The following is a 16,945-nucleotide window of genomic DNA, read 5'->3' as shown; positions in this document are numbered from 1 at the left end:
AAAAAAAAAAAAAAAAAAAAAAAAAAAAAAAAAAAAAAAAAAAAAAAAAAAAAAAATCCATAGTTTTTAATTATATTCATCAAATTTCAAAAGATTATTTTTTACTCCTAAACTTCAAATATATTTCATTCACTTCTCTAATAAAATAATATTTAATTTATAGGTGTTAAATATCTTCCTAAAAAACGCCCCTAGCAGGAACGGGATACCCTACAAAGGGGCAAGACTAGCATTGACTTCCATTCCATTATTCTGTTCAATGTTTGTATATATTATAAAGGTTAGTTCCCATTTTCTTCTTCAACAATCCTAAACTATAAACTTGTTTTTATTTTCCATCTCTAATTCTATTATCATTTTTTTTAATTATATATTAAATGAGCTGACGTCTCGTAGTTTAAAAATAATTGTCAATATTAGTTTTCTTCATTATAGGAGATAAAAGAACTTGTCCACTTATGATTATAGACACATAATATTCAAATTAAAAATTATATAGTTGCACCTTATTTATTGTAAGCCTATTTATTTATTTAATTTATACAAACTGAGTACAACTTAAATGAATATTTAAATTTTAAATTACAAACAAATTTGTTTTGATTCTAATGGTCATTTTTAAATACTAATAAAGACGGTTGTGGCTCTAAACATAATTCGATTAATTAAGGTATATATTATTGACGAAAAAGAAAATTATTTAAAATTATATTTACACGTTGGGGTTGAACTAAGAAAAATGTAGAAAAATTAAGCAATGTATTTCTATTTTAAAGTAAATATTTGAGTTATGTTTGGTGGCTTCTTGAAATTTTCTGTCTATGAAACAAAATAAAAATAATTATTATAAAATATTTTTCATGTATGAACTATTCAAAGTTGGGTCTTAAAAGAATCCAAATAATTGAGATAAAAATATTGAAAAATAAAAATCAGTAATTGATGTAATTAGAGGATGAAAATCATAGCGTTTATTTATGTTTAAAAGTAAAAATTTATAGATTAATTTAAAGGATGATATAATTATGAATTATGATTTTAATACTGAAGGTGGGAAGATGGAAGTACTCCGCGGAGGCAGGAGGAGGAATATAGGGTCAAAACGGCACCCACTCGGCTCCAGTTGATACCATTTTTTATGCGACTCCGCTGAAAAAGAACCAACTACTTCCAATTTCTCACCCCATTCCTTCAACATCCTTCAAATCTCGCTATCAACACTTCAATTCCTAGAAACCCACTTGTCATACCCTCCAAATTTCCTTCCTCCATCAAATTTCAAACTTCATTCTCCAACCTCTCACTTTCTTCCAACCCTCAAACAATCACCAAATTCCTGATGAACAACACGGCCCAGCCGGGAAACATGGCCGCCGGATCCCCGCCATGGCTGAACACCGGCGACAACTCTTGGCAAATTACAGCCTCCACTCTCGTCGGACTTCAGAGCATGCCTGGCCTTGTGATTCTCTACGCCAGCATCGTCAAAAAGAAATGGGCTGTCAATTCTGCCTTTATGGTCCTCTACGCCTTCGCCGCCGTTCTAATTTGTTGGGTCCTCGTCGGTTACCGAATGGCCTTTGGCGACCAGCTGGTTCCTCTGTGGGGCAAAGGGATTCCAGCTCTGACCCAAAGTTACCTAATTGACCGAGCCAATATCCCCGAGAGTGGCAATACAAACAACGATGGAAGGGTAACGCTCAGAATTGAACCCAATATTCCGATGGCTTCGCTTGTGTATTTCCAGTTCACTTTTGCTGCGATTACGGTGATTTTACTGGCTGGCTCTGTTCTTGCAAGAATGAACATCAAAGCTTGGATGGCGTTTGTTCCTCTTTGGGTAATTTTCGCATACACCGTCGGAGCATATTCTGTTTGGGGCGGAGGATTTCTCTTTCAATGGGGCGTAATTGATTACTCCGGCGGCTACGTGATCCATCTCTCTTCAGGGATTGCTGGCCTGACCGCCGCTTATTGGGTAAGAGCAAAAACCCGAGTGAATTTGATTTCGTTTTCGAACAGGGTTTTGAATTGATTGGTTTTCAACTGTTTGGTCAGGTTGGGCCGAGGATTAAGAGTGACAGGGAGAGGTTTCCGCCCAATAACGTACTGCTGATGCTGGCCGGAGCAGGGCTGCTGTGGATGGGATGGTCTGGATTTAACGGCGGGGCGCCGCACTCGGCGAACGTGGTCGCGTCGATAGCTGTGCTGAATACGAACGTGAGCGCCGCGACGAGCCTGCTGGTGTGGACCATTTTGGACGTATTGTACTTTGGGAAGCCATCGGTGATTGGAGCCATTCAGGGTATGATGACTGGCTTGGCTTGCGTTACTCCCGGCGCAGGTAATTTTTGTAATGTTTTTTTTTAGCTTACGTGTAATTATAATTAAATTAGGGGGTTTTAATAAATATAGAATTATTAATGTATATTACATTTGACTCAGATAATTATATTGTTTATAAAATTAAATTGTCAACATTTTTAACAAATAAATGGAAACAGGAATAGTGCAGACGTGGGCGGCTATGATAATGGGGATTCTTGGAGGGAGTATTCCATGGGTATCCATGATGGTCCTTCACAAAAAATTGAGTTTCTTGCAAAAGGTGAAAAACCAAATTTCAACCATTGTTGTTATGATTTACATAATTACATATTTAACTCTATTAATTAAAGTTCATTTATTTTATTTTAAATTTTGTCAAATCACGTGCAACAGGCTGACGACACGCTCGGCGTATTTCACACGCACGCGGTGGCGGGAATGATGGGCGGGCTTTTAACAGGGCTTTTAGCCGAGCCCACTCTATGCGATCTATACCTACCGATAACCGGCACACGCGGAGCCTTTTACGGCAAAAACGGCGGCGTTCAATTCCTGAAACAACTGGCCGGATCCGCGTTTATTATAGGATGGAACGTAGTGTCTACGACCATAATACTCCTCTTTATTCGGCTGTTTATGCCATTGAGGATGCCTGACGAGGAACTTATGATCGGCGATGACGCCGTCCACGGCGAGGAGGCTTATGCTCTTTGGGGCGACGGCGAGAAATTCGATCCCAGAAGGCACGGTACTGCGGGGAACAATGTGGAAGAAGGAAGGGCCTCGCCCTATATCCATGGTGCTAGAGGAGTAATCATCGAGTTGTAAACATTTTTAAAGCCTGCTTTGGTTTGATTCGAGTGCGTCTTGAATGTTCATAATTTTAGTGGCTTAATTTTTGTGCCGAAGTTTATTCCTGGTGTGGTGACATTCCTCTGTTATTAAGAAGATTTAATGCACAAAATACAGAGTTTTCTCCTCACCCCTGAGGCTCCATTTCAGATAAGAAAGTGACAAAAAAGAGTACAAAAAGTTGAATGTCCCGTCCCATGATCAGAAGATCGCCATTAATACAGCTTCTCCCAGCACGTGCCCTTCTATTTCGTCTAACAGCTTCTCCTTTGTCGGCTGCAAGTCAAGGCACGGAATCATTATCCAAAAAGATGGAAAGGAAATGATTAGAAGTTCATCAATTTTAATTTTTAATATTAATATTCCTGGGCTATAATTGACCTTATTGCCGAGGTTCATCTCATCGTCCAAAGCGTAGAGCTTGAACTCAAAGCGGTGGCCAAGTGAGGGCAAAGTGGGTACACGCCACCCAGGGATTTTATCGTCGTTGTTGCCCTCTTGGATAGACGCATAATCCTTACCGAGCCCCTGTTGGTTCCCTGAGAAATCTTCGGGAAGGCCCTTCAAGCTTGGCGGTATGTTCACAACCACCCAAACAGTCCACGGCACAATAGGGCCGTCAGGGTTCGGCGCGTCGATGTCCTGCACCACAAGTGCGAGGGTCTTGGTCCCTTGAGGCACGTTGTACCATTCCAACGGCGGAGATCTATTCTTCTGCGCCCCTTGGCCTTCTGATGTGTACTTTCTTGGCAACCTTCCTTCGTGGACTATTGCTGAAGACGCCAGCCTGAACTCCTCGCTGTCGGCCATGGTCCTTAGCTTCTTCTTCTTCTTCTTCTTCTTCTTGTCTGCTGCGTCATGGGAATGCCCCTTTTTTATAGACTTTCTTTGGCTCTTGGCCACGTATCTACCCACTAAGACATAGTGCCAGAAGCTTCGAGATGGCGACAACACGTTACCTTTAACGTGGCAAGCGCAGACTGTTCCAAGCGGAATGCGGTTTATACTTTTTATTTAGTGCCCGGTAAAGTTATGTTTTAATAAAATATAAAATACTATGAAAGTAAATATGTATGATAATATATTATGAGGAGGAGATAGTTACACAGGGAACGATCAAATCTTGAATTATGTACAGAAGAAAGGCTCTTATTTTCTAAATAATAGAATCTCAAAAAGAATGGAAAATATGAACTTTTGATGATTGAATTTTTCTATAGAAATGTAGAATGGGAAGAAGATGGGGAAGGTGAAGGGACGCATGTACATCGAGGATCATGAATAACCTTCTTCCTGTGGATATCAAGTTTGGAACAAAAAACACAATATGGCCCTTCAAACTCTGCGGATCTTTCTTCACTTCCTTCATTTTCATACCCAACAACAGCAATGTAATCCTCATCTTCACTATCATCATCTTCTTCTGCTTCGATTTTGCGTTCACTGGAAGTCAGGTACATGTATCCCATCAATGGAAGAATGACCAGAATAATTTTGTCAACCGTTTCGTCCGACCATTTTCTTGCGACATCCAAAAACATAAGAGGAGCAACAACTGCAGCTGCTCCTACTCCGAACCCAACTCCAATGAATATGAATTGCCAATCAGCATCAGCTGCTGAAGATGACTCCGAGAATCTTGTGTCTGAAGTTGAATGGGTGGTGGTTTTGCATTCCTTCGCCAAAGGGGCTCCGCATAATCCTGGATTACCCGCGAAGGAATCTGGTGAAAATGTTTGGATTTGAGGGCCATTCGGGATCATACCAACCAACAGATTGTAGGAGAGATTCAACACTCCTAGAAACGAAAGTTTTGCAAGCTGTGAAGGGATTGTGCCACTAAGCCTGTTACTAGAAAGGTCTAGAGAACCCAGCTGACTTAAATTTCCTATGGATGAAGGAATTTCACCCGACAGAGAATTGTGTGACAAGTTGAGAACATAAAGCGCTCTAAGTTGCCCCACTTCTATAGGTATCTGCCCATCGAAGGAATTGCAGGAGAAGTCGATGGATGTGTAGACTGTTAGAATTTTTTGGAGCTCCACGTCCAGACCTTTGCTGGTAATAGTTACTGTGTCTTGATAGTTCACAGAACTGAATTTGAAGAAATTAAAACGAAGGTGGTTAGCTCTTGACTTGCTATAATCTTCCTCATTCACCATTGCTTTCCATTTTACTATGCACTTCCCAGAAATACTGCCATTGAAGTTGTTTCGAGATATGTCCACAATTTGCAGGCTCTTCCAGGTGCCATTGATCTCATGACATCCAAACTTCCCATGAAACTTATTCGAGCGAAGAACAAGCACCCGCAGAGTGGATATGTTCTTCAATGGGCATGGAAAGACATCTTGTATCTGATTATTCCCAAGGTCCAGAACCTCCAACTGTCGGCAATTGGATAAAGATTTCGGTACCTTCCCTTCGATGTTGTTTACGCTTAGATCAAGCGTCCTCAGACTGCAAGTAACTGGAAATGTATTAGGAATGGAGCCATTCAAGGCGTTTCCTCTAAGGTTTAGTACCACAAGATTATCAGTCCTCTGAGTTAGACATTGGGGAAACATGCCACTCAAGTTATTACTAGACAAATCCAGTACTTGAAGACTTGTAGCATTGCATATGGATTCCGGAATACTTCCTTCAAAAGAATTTCTTGAGAGAGACAAGAAAACTGTAGACGCGAGGTAGTTTCCAACCGCAGGTGGAATAACAGAAGTGAAACTGTTATTGGAGAAATCCAAATAGGAAGCAGATGGGGGGAAAACCGAGAGTGGCCCTTCAAACACGTTGGAATGAAGGTCAAGAAGATAGAGACGGGAAGAAAGATCGTTTGGAGATCCTTCAAAAGCAGCTAGAGAGTTGCAAGAAAGATTTAATTGAGAAACAGTTCTGAGTCCCCAAATCCAAAGAGGTACTTTTCCTTGAAGTTCATTATCAGAGAGATCAAGAGAGTTGAGAAGAGATTGGGTTTTCAAGAAGTCAGGGAACTTTTTTAACTTACAAGAGGCCAATTTCAGTGTGGTCATTTGAGGAAAGGTAGAACTTGAATTAGTGCTCTCTGTTTCAACTGATAGACTGTTACTTGAGAGTTCAAGTCTTGTTATGTTCTTAAGCTGCTTGAACATGTCCAGATTCAATTTTCCAGTAAAATTGTTGAATGAAAGTGAGAGAATCTTAAGACCTCGAAGTTCAAAAAACGACGATGGGAATGGTCCCTCTAACCGATTGCTCTCCAAAGTAAGGGTATCAAGTAAGAAAGAAGACACGTTGGAGAGCTCATTCAAACTACCATTAAATTGGTTGTTGCAGAGTTGAATCTTCTGAATTGCGGGAAGATGGAATATAGATAAAGGAACATTTCCAGCGAGGGAATTGTTACGCAAGTCAAGGTTAACAAGATTGGAAAGCTCTTCCCATTTAGTGGAAAGCATGGAACCATTCAACCTATTATGAGCAAGGTTCAAAACAGTAAGATTCTTCAATAAGGATAAGGATGGGATTGGACCAACAAATCTGTTGCTCGAAAGATCCATATATGTGAGTTGTGTGAGCTTTTGAATAGAATTTGGGATCGACCCACCAAAGTTGCAACTCGTCAAGTCTAATCTGGTTAAGTTCTTATAATACCCAATAGAATTTGGCAGTTCCCCAGAAAAATTGGTGTTACGAAGCAAAAGAACTTGAAGGGATCCATTGAATTGGGAATCTGGAATAGAGCCTTGCAGCAACATATTCAGGGATAAGTCCAGAGTTTGGAGAGTTGATACCTGGAATATTCTTTGAGGGAATTCTCCAAATAATCTTGAATTGCTAAGATGCAGCGAAGTCAAATTAGGGAAATCTGCAAATTCCTTGGGAACCGGTGAGGAAAAGTTGTTGCTATCCAGACGAATTTCTGATAGATTTGGAAGCTTCGCAAGGGAAGAATCGAGAGGTCCAGAAAGTGAACAGCCGGACAAACTCAACGCTCTCAGATTATGCAGCGAAGACGATAAGGCCTTGCACCATTCACTTCCTGCAGCTGATAAATCAACACCATCAAGATATAGAACTCTCAAATTGCTCAGATTATGAACAAGAGTCGTCAAATTTGGGTTCTCGAGCTTCAGTGTCGAAGCTTGAAAAAGAGACGAGCTAGTGAGATCGAGCATAACCAACCCTGTTAAGCTTGAAATCTCAATAGGAATCTGGCCTCCAAATCCAGAATTAGACATATTCAGCACACTCAAATTCGAAAGCCTTTCAAATCCGGACGGCATCGTGGAATTGAACCTGTTGAAAGCCAAGTTCAAAATTCGCAAGAACCGAAGACTGAAAAGACTACTGGAATTATCAATCCCTCCAGAAATCAACTCATCGCTCAAATCAAGACCAGTAACACAGCCGTCAACACAGGTAACACCCTTCCAAATACAGTAATCGACACTTTCATTCCACTGAACCAGTTTCACGGACAAATTAGATTTGTACGTGAGATTATTCCTGAATTCGAGCAACAGAGACCGCTGATCCTCAGGGCATCGTCCAGAGACCACAAGATTTCCTATGCTAAGTAAAATCGAGGAATTGAATATCAAAAAAATGCATGAAAATATCAGATTTCTCATCGGGGCCGACTACTGGAAAGGTCCATACGGATAAGAAATGGGGAAAGTGGTGTGAATTAGTAATGAGTTTAAGGAAGTTCATAAGCCACCAGGTTGACCCCCAGACATGTGTGGGTTCGGCAGGACCAGAATCCGAATGCGAAGAAACAAATGCGGGAAGACGAAGAACAGAGAGGAAGACGAAGAATGAAGAGAAAAGAGAAATTAGGGGAAATGGCATTCAAGGACGGTGGAATGGTCAGCGATGGAAGCGCATTCAACATAAACCGCGTCTATGTGAACCCAATACCAAAATTTCCGCCGCCGCAACGCTACGGATTTCATTTTTCTCCTACCTATACAACATTACAACGTATTTTACTCCATTCTCCTCAAGTCTTCTAGTATTTGGAGCTTAAAAAATTCATTTTGGCCATCAATTTTAATAAAAATAAATTATGTTTATAAAAATTTATCTGAAATTATCGTGCAATTTATAAACAATGATATTTTCATATATATAATTTATTAATTTATCATTATCCTTGTTATTATTTTGAATTTTAAATTAAATTAAATCATTACCTACCACTATACTTCAGAAGAAAAAAACTATTTCATCTTTTAAAAATAATGCATATAAATTATTAAAAAAAAAAAAAAAAAAAAAAAAAAAAAAAACAAATCTGCGAGGTTGTCGGCTATTAGAATTAGTTCACCAATATTTCCATGAGTCAACAATCATTAACAAGTAATTTTTAGTTATGTTTCCGAGATTAATCAATTTATTATTTTACAAATGAAAGGCAGGCCTATTTTATTAAATTAAACATAAATTATTTTAAACTCAATTAATTTGTTCATTGCTTCAAGTATTCAATACGAGCGATAATAGAGATTTCATATTTTCAATACATATTTATTTTAATAAAAAACGGCAAAAAAAAAAAAAAAAAAATAGTGGCGACTTGATCCCTTAAATTATAATCTAAAAATTAGGTTTTAAAACATTAAAATTAAAGTATTATTTTGGTCAAAATTAGTTGGGTTCCATTATATCTTAATTATTATCCTTTCAATTATCTAATTAAGGTTGCTCAACCTTAATGGGCCAATCACACAAATAACAATCATAACTTACAAATATGGCACAAAATTCATCGGCTATGTAAAAAGGTCAAAAAGCATTGTTTTTATTTCAATCAATTTTCATATTTGCAAAATCATATTTAAAATGCAGTTACTCCAACATAATTTTTCCAAAATTTATAAAATTAATATTTATAATCTAACTTTAAAAATAGGAATACAAAATAGCATTTTAAACAAAAAGTAATCTGTGTTAGACGAACACGACTCTCCACAATGGTATGATATTGTCCACTTTGAGTGTAACCTCTCATGGCTTTGCTTTGGGCTTCCCCAAAAGGCCTCATACCAATGGAAGTAGTATTCCTCAGTTATAAACCCATGATCACACCCTATATTAGTCGACGTGGGACTTCCATCATCCAACAATCTGAACGTTTCCAAAAACTTGTTCAAGTTTAAGAAAATTTTATTTACTTTTATAACGTTAAACCAAAAGTTTAAAATAACTATTTTGTTTATTTTTATAATTTTGTTTATTTGTTCGACTGTGACCTTTTTTGGAACGTTATTTAAAAGCATATAAATCTCAAATCCACATCAGAATTAATTCGAGTTTAAGTGAAGTGACCGCCAATTCATGAATATGATATTTTAGAAAAGGAAAATTCAATATCAAATAAGATTTAAACCCTTTTCTTGATACCAAAACCTAAAGCCGAGGCCCATCTCATCAAAGTATCGGATTTTTTCTCCCAAACCCAAAGACCGGCGATTGCACCCGTGATCGCACCTGATATGAATCCAAAGGTAATTATTATGTATTGCCATTCAAATTCATTTTCTGAAACCCCCCCTGCTGAGGTTCTTGTATCTGAAGATGGTCGAATATCAGTTTTGCATTCCTTCGGCAAAGGGGATCCGCATAATCCTTCGTTACCTACGAAGGAATCTGGTGAAAATGTTTGGATTTGAGGGCCGATAGGGATCTTACCAACCAACAGATTGTAGGAGAGATTCAATACTCCTAGAAACGATAGTCTTGCAAGATCTGAAGGGATTATGCCATTAAGCCTGTTATTTGAAAGGTCTAAAGAACCCAGCTGACTCAAATTTCCTATGGATGAAGGAATTTCACCCGATAGAGAATTGTGTGAGAGGTTGAGAAGATAAAGCGCCCTAAGTTGCCCGACTTCTTTAGGTATCTGCCCATCAAAGTGATTGCAGGAGAAGTCGATGGATGTGACGATTGTTAGAATTTTTTTCAGTTCAACGTTCAGACCTTTGCTTGTAATGGTTACTGTGTCTTGATAGTTCACAGAACTGAATTTGAAGAAACTAAAACGAAGGTGAATAGCTCTTGACTTGCTATAATCTTCCTCATTCACCATTGCTTTCCATTTTACTATGCTCTTCCCAGAAATACCGCCATTGAAGTTGTTTCGAGATATGTCCACAATTTGCAGGCTCTCCCAGCTGCCATTGCTCTCCTGACATCCAAAACTTCCATGAAATTTGTTCGAGCGAAGAACAAGTACCCGCAAAGTGGATTTGTTCTTCAATGGGCATGGAAAGATGTCTTGTATCTGATTATTCCCAATGTCCAAAACCTCCAAATGACGGCAATTGGATAAAGATTTCGGTAACTCCCCTTCAATGTTGTTTCCACTTAGATCAAGAGTCCTTAGACTGCAATTAACTGGAAATGAAGTAGGAATAGGGCCATTTAAGGCGTTTCCTCTGAGATTTAGTACCACAAGATGATCAGTCCTCTGAGTTAGACATTGGGGAAACATGCCACTCAAGTTATTACTAGACAAATCCAGTACTTTAAGATTTATAGTACTGCATATGGATTTCGGAATACTACCTTCAAAAGAATTTCTTGACAGAGAAAAGAAAATTGTAGACGCAAGGTAGTTTGCGACCGCAGGTGGAATAACAGAACTGAAACTGTTATTGGAGAAATCCAAATAGGTAGGAGATGGAGGAAAGAACGAAAGTGGCCCTTCAAATCTGTTGGAATGAAGGTCAAGAAGATAGAGACGGGAAGAAAGATTCTTCGGTGATCCTTCAAAACCAGCAAGAGAGTTGCAAGAAAGATTTAATTGAGAAACAGTTCTGAGTCCCCAAATCCAAAGAGGTACTTTTCCTTGAAGTTCATTATCAGAGAGATCAAGAGAGTTGAGCAGAGATTGGGTTTTCAATAAGTCGGGTAACTTTTTTAAGTTACAAGAAGCCAACTTCAGTGTGGTGATTTGAGGAAAGGAAGAACTTGAATCAGTGCTCTCTGTTTCAACTGACAAACTGTTACTTGAGAGTTCAAGTCTCACCATATTCTTAAGCTGCTTGAACATGTCTAGATTCAATTTTCCTGTAAAATTGTTGAATGAAAGTGAGAGAATCTTAAGACCTCGAAGTTTAAAAAACGACAACGGGAATGGACCTCCTAACCGATTGCTCTCCAATGTAAGGGTATCAAGTAAGAACGAGGACACGTCGGCGAGCTCATTCAAACTACCAGTAAATTGGTTGTAGCTGAGATGAATCTTCTGGATTGCGGGATGATGGAACAGAGATAAAGGAACATTTCCAGTGAGAGAATAGTTACGCAGGTCAAGGTTAACAAGATTGGAAAGCTCTTCCCATTCAGTGGAAAGCATGGAACCATTCAACCCATTATGAGCAAGGTTCAAAACTGTAAGATTCTTCAATAAGGATAAGGATGGGATTGGACCAACAAATCTGTTGCTCGAAAGATCCATATATGTGAGTTGTGTAAGCTTTTCGATAGAATTTGGGATGGACCCACCAAAGTTGCAATTCGTCAAGTCTAATCTGGTCAAGTTCTTAAAATATCCAATAGAATCTGGCAGTGACCCGGAGAAATTTGTGACACGAAGCGAAAGAACTTGAAGGGATCCATTGAATTGGAAATCTGGAAGAGAACCTTGCAGCAATAGATTCAGGGATAAGTCCAGGGTTTGAAGAGTTGATACCTGGAATATTCTTTGAGGGAATTCTCCAAATAATCTTGAATTGCTAAGATGCAGCGAAGTCAAATTAGGGAAATCTGCAAATTCCTTGGGAACCGGTGAGGAAAAGAAGTTGCTATCCAGACGAATTTCTGATAGATTTTGAAGCTTCGCAAGAGAAGAATCAAGAGGTCCAGAAAGTGAACAGTCCGACAAACTCAACACTCTCAGATTATGCAGTGAAGACGATAAGGCCTTGCACCACTCTCTTCCCGCAGCTGATAAATCTACACCATCAAGATATAGAGCTCTCAAATTGGTCAAATTGCTAACAAGAGACGTCAAATTTGGGTTCTCAAGCTTCAGTGTCAAAAGGTTGAAAGAGAGATGAGCCAGTAAGATCGAGCGTAACCAACCCTGTTAAGCTTGAGATCTCAATTGGAACCTGTCCCCAAAATCCAGAATTAGACATATTCAGCACACTCAAACTCGAAAGCCTCTCAAATCCAGTCGGCATCGTGGAATTGAACCGGTTGAGACCCAAGTTTAAACTTCGCAAGAACCGAAGACGGAAAAGACTACTGGAATTATCAATCCCACCGGAAATGAACTCATCGCTCAAATCAAGACCGATAACACAGGCGTCATCACAGGTAACACCCTTCCAATTACAGTACGCGACACTTTCATTCCACTGAACCAGTTTGACGGACAAATGAGATTGGTATGTGAGATTATTCTTCAATTCGAGCAACAGGGACCGCTGATCCTCAGGGCATCGTCCAAGCACCATATTAGTTTCAATTGGAAGTAATATCGACCATATGGGTATGAGAAAAAGGCATGAAAGTAGAGTAGCAGCAGCAGATTCGCCATTGGAATGGATAGCCGTACAGAAGGGGACGAATTTTGAAGAAAAGAAACGGCAATGAAGCATGATGATTTAGTATGGGGAAAATTTTGAAGTTGCTTCGACGACCAGGCACATTGACCACAAGTTTGGGAGTCGTCTCGCTGCTAATTTTTGAATAATTAGCATTTAAAAAGAGAGAAATCGATGGTCAGGTCAACCCATATAATATGTAATATTTTTAATTTTAAGTTCAAAGGGACACTAATATAAACGAGAAAAACAGCCAGCTTTGCCTCCAGACAAAACATTCCTCTCAGATTGTCGTGCTCTTAGAATCCTTAAACTTCAGCTTCTCCACGAACAACTGCAACCTGAGACATGAAATATTTATTAATCTTTGTTTAATTAGTCAAATGTTCTTCACCTAATTTCATTCTTCTTTCATCATATGTAGCTGCCGTTTTTTTAAATTGTTTTCAATTAAGTATTATTATTAATATTATTTAATGTGTTCTACAGTCGCGTCTGAACGTTTTTTAATTTTCGTACTGAACCAAACATCACGTGAGGAGCACGTGCTCAAGAGGGAATCCAAGAAAAGACTATAACAGAGAATATAAAACTCAAGAAGATATTGCTCTCGATAAGAAAATGTTCGAAGGAATTTACACAACAAAATACTTGTTTTTTTTTTTTTTCTAATACAATCTCAAATCAAACACAATAACGAGGAAGCAAATTGCTGCAAAGTTGATGAAGTTTTATTAATATCTTTTTTTCTTTTCTTTTTTTTTTTTTGGTTTGTTTACTGAGGATTGGGAGGGCGGCTGTTGGCAGCAGAGACTCTAGAGCCCCATTCCAATAGCTCTTTGCTAGTATCATCCTTGTGAGCGATTACCTCTATGAAACACAAGCTGTCCTTTTTGTCTCCTGTGGCTGTTCCAATGGCCTCAATAAGCTCTTCCTCGCATCGAACCTGCAACACCGAATTCGTTCATTAAACACAGGATTCCTCCTACTCCTCCCCTGCACCTCTCAAACCAAAGAGTTCGATACCAACTTACCTTTGTCGTCCAACACTTCCCCTCCCCGTTGTGGATTGCATCGACCAATGCCGTGTAGTTCCAATTCTTGATCACATTGTAAGGCCCGTCGTGGATCTCGACTTCAATCGTGTAACCACCATTGTTTATCAAGAATATGATGGTTTTCTGTCCACAACGGATCATTGTCGATATGTCTTGTGCAGTCACCTGTGATGTGAAGGAGTACCGATTAACAACCGAAAGTCGTACTCGAAATGTTCGATCAAACCAAATTTTACCTGGAAGCTTCCATCACCAATACAGGCAATTACTCTCTTCTCTGGTACAGCCTGTGCATATCCAAGAGTGGCGCCAACTGACCAACCAATAGAACCATACTGCATTTGGAACTCATATCTGCAAATAAACAAACAAACAAACAAAAAGAGGAAAGTAAATAACCTTTTTTAGGATCTGAACATAACGGTTGATATCATTGTAAATTTGGCAAACAATGGCTTACCCGCATCCCTTTGGCAATTTAAGTTTCTGGCAGTTGAACCAAGAGTCCCCCGTCTCAGCAATCACAGCCGTTTGACCACTGAGCATCTTTTGAATGTGTTGGAATAAAATATTGACCCTCAACGCTTCTTTGGGTTCTGATTTCAAAGGATGGCCTTCAGGAACAAAGATTCTATGGTAGTTTTCATATGCCGTGGTGTTTTTGTTAACACGTTTTGAAAGTGCTTGAAGGAAATCTTTCATTAGAACACAACCAAATGTGGGTCCGTTGCCGATGGTCACCCGATCGGGCTGCACAATAATGGCCTTCTCCCTTTTGAGTAAAAGAGAGTACCCAACAGAGCTGTAGTCATTGAAAATGGGTCCGGCAAACAAGTATGAATCAGCAGACTCCACAATCTCGGCACAGAAGGAGGTACTGACAGCGCCCCAGTAAGTTCCAATGAAATGAGGATGGTGCTCGGGGACAAGCCCTTTCGCCGATGGCATCACAGACAAGGCGTAGCCACAAGCATCAGCGAGCTCCACAAAAGCATCACAGCCCTTGGCAACTCGCAATTTAGGCCCACCAACAAGCACTGGCTTCACGGCCTTGTTCAAGAATTGTGCCGCCGCCTCCACTGCCGCCTCTAGCCCATGTGGATTGCTCACTCTGTTCCCATCACAGAAATCCATTCAATAATTTCAAAGCTAAGTTCCTCTTTAACATGCCATTATAAACTTAGGCCCCAAACTTCCAGGAAATTTAATTATCTGATGTGAATGTGCGTCTAATAGCGTCTAATAAATTACAGAACAATTTATGCACTTATTCTTGAACAGAACTTACTTGGGAGAAAGCGAAAATGGAACTGGATCACGGCTGAAGGTGGGGTGAGGAATCCCAGGCAAATTACAACCAATACTTATATAAACAGGCTTGCTTTCTTTCAAGGCAGTAGAAATGGCTGTATCAATCAACTCATGAGCATCTTCAAGATTATTCACAACAGCCTAAACAAAAACAAGAAATCACCTCATTAATCAACAAAAATCTAGAACCAGAAAAGAAAGGCATGCGATAAGATCTTGTGTAGTACCTGAAAGCAAGTGACGGTTTGAAAGCATCGGAGTTCTTGGCTGAAGTCAGGGAGGCCGATAGTGTGATGAAGGATTCTGTTAGTTCCGTAGTCATTGGAGTTAGGGCCACCGACGATGCAAATGAGTGGCAAGTTCTCACTGTAGGCTCCGGCGATGGCATTCAGAACGCTAAGACCGCCGACGGTGAACGTGACGACACACGCACCGACGCCGCGGGATCTGGCGTAGCCATCAGCGGCATATCCAGCATTAAGCTCGTTACAGCAGCCGATGTTGTTGAGCCCAGGCTCGGCGATTAAATGGTCGAGAAGCGTCAGGTTAAAATCGCCGGGAACGGAGAACACATCGGTGATACCGATTTGGACCAGGCGCCGCGCCAGGTGGCGGCCAAGTGTAGCCTCCGACGAGGTGACGACGGTGGAGGGGACGGAATTTTGGATGGTGCAAACAGAGCCGTTGGATGGACAACAGACAGCGTTGTTGGCGGGTTTGCAAGCATCGAGCGATCCGATTTTGGTGTCCATTGATTGAGGAATGGATGAGATTTGATCGAAATATGAAATCGGGAAATCAGAGAACGGTGGTTTAGAACGATGAAATGGAGAGGAAATGAAGAGGCTTATATATAAAGGGATGAAGTGGCGGCAATGGCGTGGGAGTTGCCGTGGGTGGCGAGTGGTAAGAGGAAACCATTTTTTTTTTTTTTACAAAGAAAAAAAAAAAAAAAAAAAAGAGAGAGCAAAACAAAAACGGTTTTGAAAAAGGTTATTTTTGGAGTGCGCTGATGCCTGTGGATTCTCGTGGGCTAGAATCCGTAATTACTGTGATCGGAGTTTGACGAGAAAATCATTTCTCCCTTCCTTATTTACTAATTTTCCATCATTTATTGTTTTAATAAAACAACAATACATCACTTTTTTTTTTCTTTTTTTCTTTTTTTCAAATACGGGAGGTCTATTTATTTTTATTTATTAATTTTTAAACAGCATATAGAATGCTACTTGGACGTAAAATTGGAACGGAATATAACATAATCGGTATCTTGTGTCGTTTTCTTGACTTTTAAAATATTCCAACAATTTAAGAATATTCAAAACCAATATATAAGTAAAGGAATGGTGACCGTAACCGTTCGATCCATGACTATAGAAAAATTTGACGTCACTAAATATTTAACTTGACTTTTTTTTATTATGGCGGGGCTCACCTTTAAGCACTTTGTAAAAGTAGCCTTTATATTATATAAAACCCTAATACCGCACTAACACCAACTTGGCATATAAAGTGGACTCAATTAGCCCTTTTCTTTTTGTTTGTTTGTTTGTTTTTTTTTTTTTTTTCTATATCAAGTTAACTTTTACCTAATTAAATTAATTATTAACACATTTGTTTTCAATTAAAGTATGAAGTTGTCAAATTTTGATTCATGTATTATTTAAAGAAAAAAAGAGTGAAATTAAGAGAAATTTAAATATACCAGATGAGCGTGTGAAACAACACATCCAGGGTCCAAGTGTATAATTTCACGTTATGAGCATGTGATGTGGCTAATTAAAAATAAAAAAGTTGTTTTAAAATGATTAAATAGCAAAATAAATGAAAACTGAAAACCAGGGGAAAAGACAGAAACCA

The 16,945-nt window shown here is 39.2% G+C and overlaps 5 protein-coding genes across 6 annotated transcripts; 1 reads left to right on the top strand and 4 right to left on the bottom strand.

The window, feature by feature from the left end:
* The first annotated feature begins 1,010 nt into the window (after nucleotides 1-1,010).
* Nucleotides 1,011-3,310, top strand: LOC111441525 (ammonium transporter 2-like). The gene is made up of 4 exons (XM_023078561.1): nucleotides 1,011-1,978; nucleotides 2,059-2,344; nucleotides 2,505-2,608; nucleotides 2,722-3,310. Exons 1-4 carry the CDS (start codon nucleotides 1,340-1,342, stop codon nucleotides 3,154-3,156), a joined length of 1,464 nt encoding a protein of 487 aa, XP_022934329.1. The 5' UTR covers nucleotides 1,011-1,339; the 3' UTR covers nucleotides 3,157-3,310.
* On the bottom strand, nucleotides 3,284-4,041 carry LOC111441527 (UPF0098 protein TC_0109). The gene is made up of 2 exons (XM_023078562.1): nucleotides 3,562-4,041; nucleotides 3,284-3,456 (listed from the first exon to the last, which is right to left on the bottom strand). Exons 1-2 carry the CDS (start codon nucleotides 3,988-3,990, stop codon nucleotides 3,382-3,384), a joined length of 504 nt encoding a protein of 167 aa, XP_022934330.1. The 5' UTR covers nucleotides 3,991-4,041; the 3' UTR covers nucleotides 3,284-3,381.
* Nucleotides 4,042-4,243: 202 nt separating this feature from the next.
* LOC111441523 (receptor like protein 42-like) lies at nucleotides 4,244-7,430 on the bottom strand. The gene has a single exon (XM_023078558.1). It carries the CDS (start codon nucleotides 7,395-7,397, stop codon nucleotides 4,395-4,397), a length of 3,003 nt encoding a protein of 1,000 aa, XP_022934326.1. The 5' UTR covers nucleotides 7,398-7,430; the 3' UTR covers nucleotides 4,244-4,394.
* A 2,108-nt stretch (nucleotides 7,431-9,538) lies between these two features.
* On the bottom strand, nucleotides 9,539-12,626 carry LOC111441771 (receptor like protein 42-like). Its single transcript, XM_023078868.1, has 2 exons — nucleotides 12,279-12,626; nucleotides 9,539-12,193 (listed from the first exon to the last, which is right to left on the bottom strand). Exons 1-2 carry the CDS (start codon nucleotides 12,624-12,626, stop codon nucleotides 9,545-9,547), a joined length of 2,997 nt encoding a protein of 998 aa, XP_022934636.1. The 3' UTR covers nucleotides 9,539-9,544.
* A 234-nt stretch (nucleotides 12,627-12,860) lies between these two features.
* LOC111441524 (pyruvate decarboxylase 1) lies at nucleotides 12,861-15,967 on the bottom strand. Of its 2 annotated transcripts, XM_023078560.1 has the most exons (7): nucleotides 15,313-15,967; nucleotides 15,063-15,226; nucleotides 14,235-14,885; nucleotides 14,011-14,128; nucleotides 13,751-13,939; nucleotides 13,585-13,662; nucleotides 12,861-13,057 (listed from the first exon to the last, which is right to left on the bottom strand). In XM_023078560.1, the coding sequence occupies exons 1-7, from the start codon at nucleotides 15,835-15,837 to the stop codon at nucleotides 13,025-13,027; spliced, it is 1,758 nt and encodes a 585-aa protein (XP_022934328.1). In that variant the 5' UTR covers nucleotides 15,838-15,967; the 3' UTR covers nucleotides 12,861-13,024. The 2 variants fall into 2 exon arrangements, with proteins under 2 accessions (XP_022934328.1, XP_022934327.1); XM_023078559.1 differs by lacking the exon at nucleotides 12,861-13,057 and having other exon boundaries at nucleotides 13,304-13,662; nucleotides 15,313-15,966.
* Between the last annotated feature and the right edge of the window lie 978 nt (nucleotides 15,968-16,945).

The sequence above is a fragment of the Cucurbita moschata genome, unplaced genomic scaffold, assembly GCF_002738365.1.
Source record: "Cucurbita moschata cultivar Rifu unplaced genomic scaffold, Cmos_1.0 Cmo_Scf00004, whole genome shotgun sequence".
In the NCBI taxonomy this organism is placed as follows: domain Eukaryota; kingdom Viridiplantae; phylum Streptophyta; class Magnoliopsida; order Cucurbitales; family Cucurbitaceae; genus Cucurbita; species Cucurbita moschata.
Note: the sequence above shows the minus strand (reverse complement) of the source record. Positions and strands in the feature narration are given on the sequence as shown.